Below are 1,675 nucleotides of genomic sequence, written 5' to 3'. Positions count from 1 at the left end.
CTCTGCACAAAGCCCTTCTCACACTCAAGGCATTTCTACGGCTTCTTGCCACGTGGACTCACTGGTGCAGGCACGTATTGGACTTCCCCCAAGTGCAGACATTCTGGTACCTCAGCAGATTTGAGCTGTGGCCAAAGCTCTTCTTGCAGGTTGCACATTGGTACGGTTCGTCACATGGATCCACTGGTGTGTGATGAGCTCCCAGCTCTGGACATACCTCCTCCTGCAGTCAAGGCACTCATAGGGACTCTCCCCTGTGTTGGTTCACTGGGGTCTACTGAGGGTTGAGCTGCAGCTGAAGCTCTTCCCACACTCCCTGCAGACAGGTTTTCTTCCTTCCCGGTGACATATCGACCCAGCTGAGGTTTCCTGTGGGTCCTGACCTGCTGTCCCACAGCAGAAGGGATTCCCTGGGGAGATAAGAGGAGACTTCCCCAGGCATCTCCCTGCATGCAGCCCTGGCAGAAACGTGCCACCTGGCAGAGGGTTTCCAGAGGCTGTGCCACATCCCACTCTGGACTCTTCTTTGCATGTCCACTCAACAGCCCGTCTGCAACTGAAAGAGAGCAACAGGGGTAATTCCCATGCAAATAAGGAGGAAGAGGATTTAGTTTGGCCCCAGAGCTCTTCCTCTGCTTAAGGCATTTGTAAGGTTCATCACCACACAAAGCCACAGGTGGGTGACCAGCCTATGGCTCTGGTGGAAGCTCTTCTCACGTTCGTGGCACTTGCAGGCTCTGTCTGCTGTGTGGATGTGCTGGTAGGTAATGAGGCTGGAACTGCTTTTGAAGGTTCTCACAATCTGGGGTACTTCTACAGCCTGTCTGCACTGTGGATGTGCTTGTGTGAGTTGAGATTAGAACTGCTTTTAAAGCTCTTCTCACACTCTGGACACTTATACGGTCTCTCTCCTGTGTGCATGCACAGGTGCAGCTTCAATTCACAACTCCTTCTGAAGCTCTTCCCACACTCTGGACACTTAAAGGGTCTCTCTCCTGTGTGGATGCGCTGGTGGGAACTGAAGGTGGAACTCCATTTGAAGCTCTTCCCACACTCACAACACTTAAAGGGTCTCTCTCCTGAGTGGACATCCTGGTGCTGCTTCAATTCAGAACTCCTCTTAAAGCTCTTCCCACACTCAGAGCACTCATATGGTCTCGATCCTGTGTGGATGCGCTGGTGGAGCTTCAATTCATAATTGCTTTTGAAGCTCTTTTGACACTCAGTACACTTACAGGGTCTCTCTCCTGTGTGAACACGTTGGTGTTTTGTGAGTTCATAATTCTTTTTCAAGCTCTTCCCACACTCAAAGCACTTGTAGGGTCTCTTTCCTGTGTGGATTCGCTGGTGGGAAGTGAGGCTCCCACTGTCTGTGAAACTCTTCCCACACTCAGTGCACTTAAAGGGACTCTCTCCTGTGGGGATGCACTGGTGGCCACTGTGGTGGGGTCTCCATTTCTTGCTCTCTGCACCAACAGAGCATTTGTATGGGCTCTTCAATGAGTGCATGCACTGGTGGTTAATGACTCTGGAATCTATTTTAAAGGCTTTCCCACACTCACTGCGTGGATTCTGCTTTTTCTTCTGGCACACATCCTTGCTCCTGCAGTCTTCAGGGTGCTTTTGACCTATGTTAAAGTCCAGTGGGTTCCTTGATGTCTTTCCCAGACACTTT

The 1,675-nt window shown here is 51.0% G+C and overlaps 1 protein-coding gene across 1 annotated transcript; it reads right to left on the bottom strand.

Annotated features, from left to right (window-relative positions):
* Positions 1–6: 6 nt before the first annotated feature.
* Positions 7–1,665, bottom strand: LOC110391795 (gastrula zinc finger protein XlCGF7.1-like; the record flags this gene model as incomplete). Its single annotated transcript, XM_021383740.1, has 1 exon — positions 7–1,665. A coding segment is annotated over one exon (852 nt), but the record flags the coding sequence as incomplete, so codon positions are not given.
* Positions 1,666–1,675: the final 10 nt, after the last annotated feature.

This window comes from Numida meleagris, unplaced genomic scaffold (genome assembly GCF_002078875.1).
Source record: "Numida meleagris isolate 19003 breed g44 Domestic line unplaced genomic scaffold, NumMel1.0 unplaced_Scaffold513, whole genome shotgun sequence".
Taxonomy (NCBI): Eukaryota; Metazoa; Chordata; class Aves; order Galliformes; family Numididae; genus Numida; species Numida meleagris.
The sequence above is the reverse complement of the archived record's forward strand: the minus strand, read 5'-3'. Positions and strand labels throughout refer to the sequence as shown.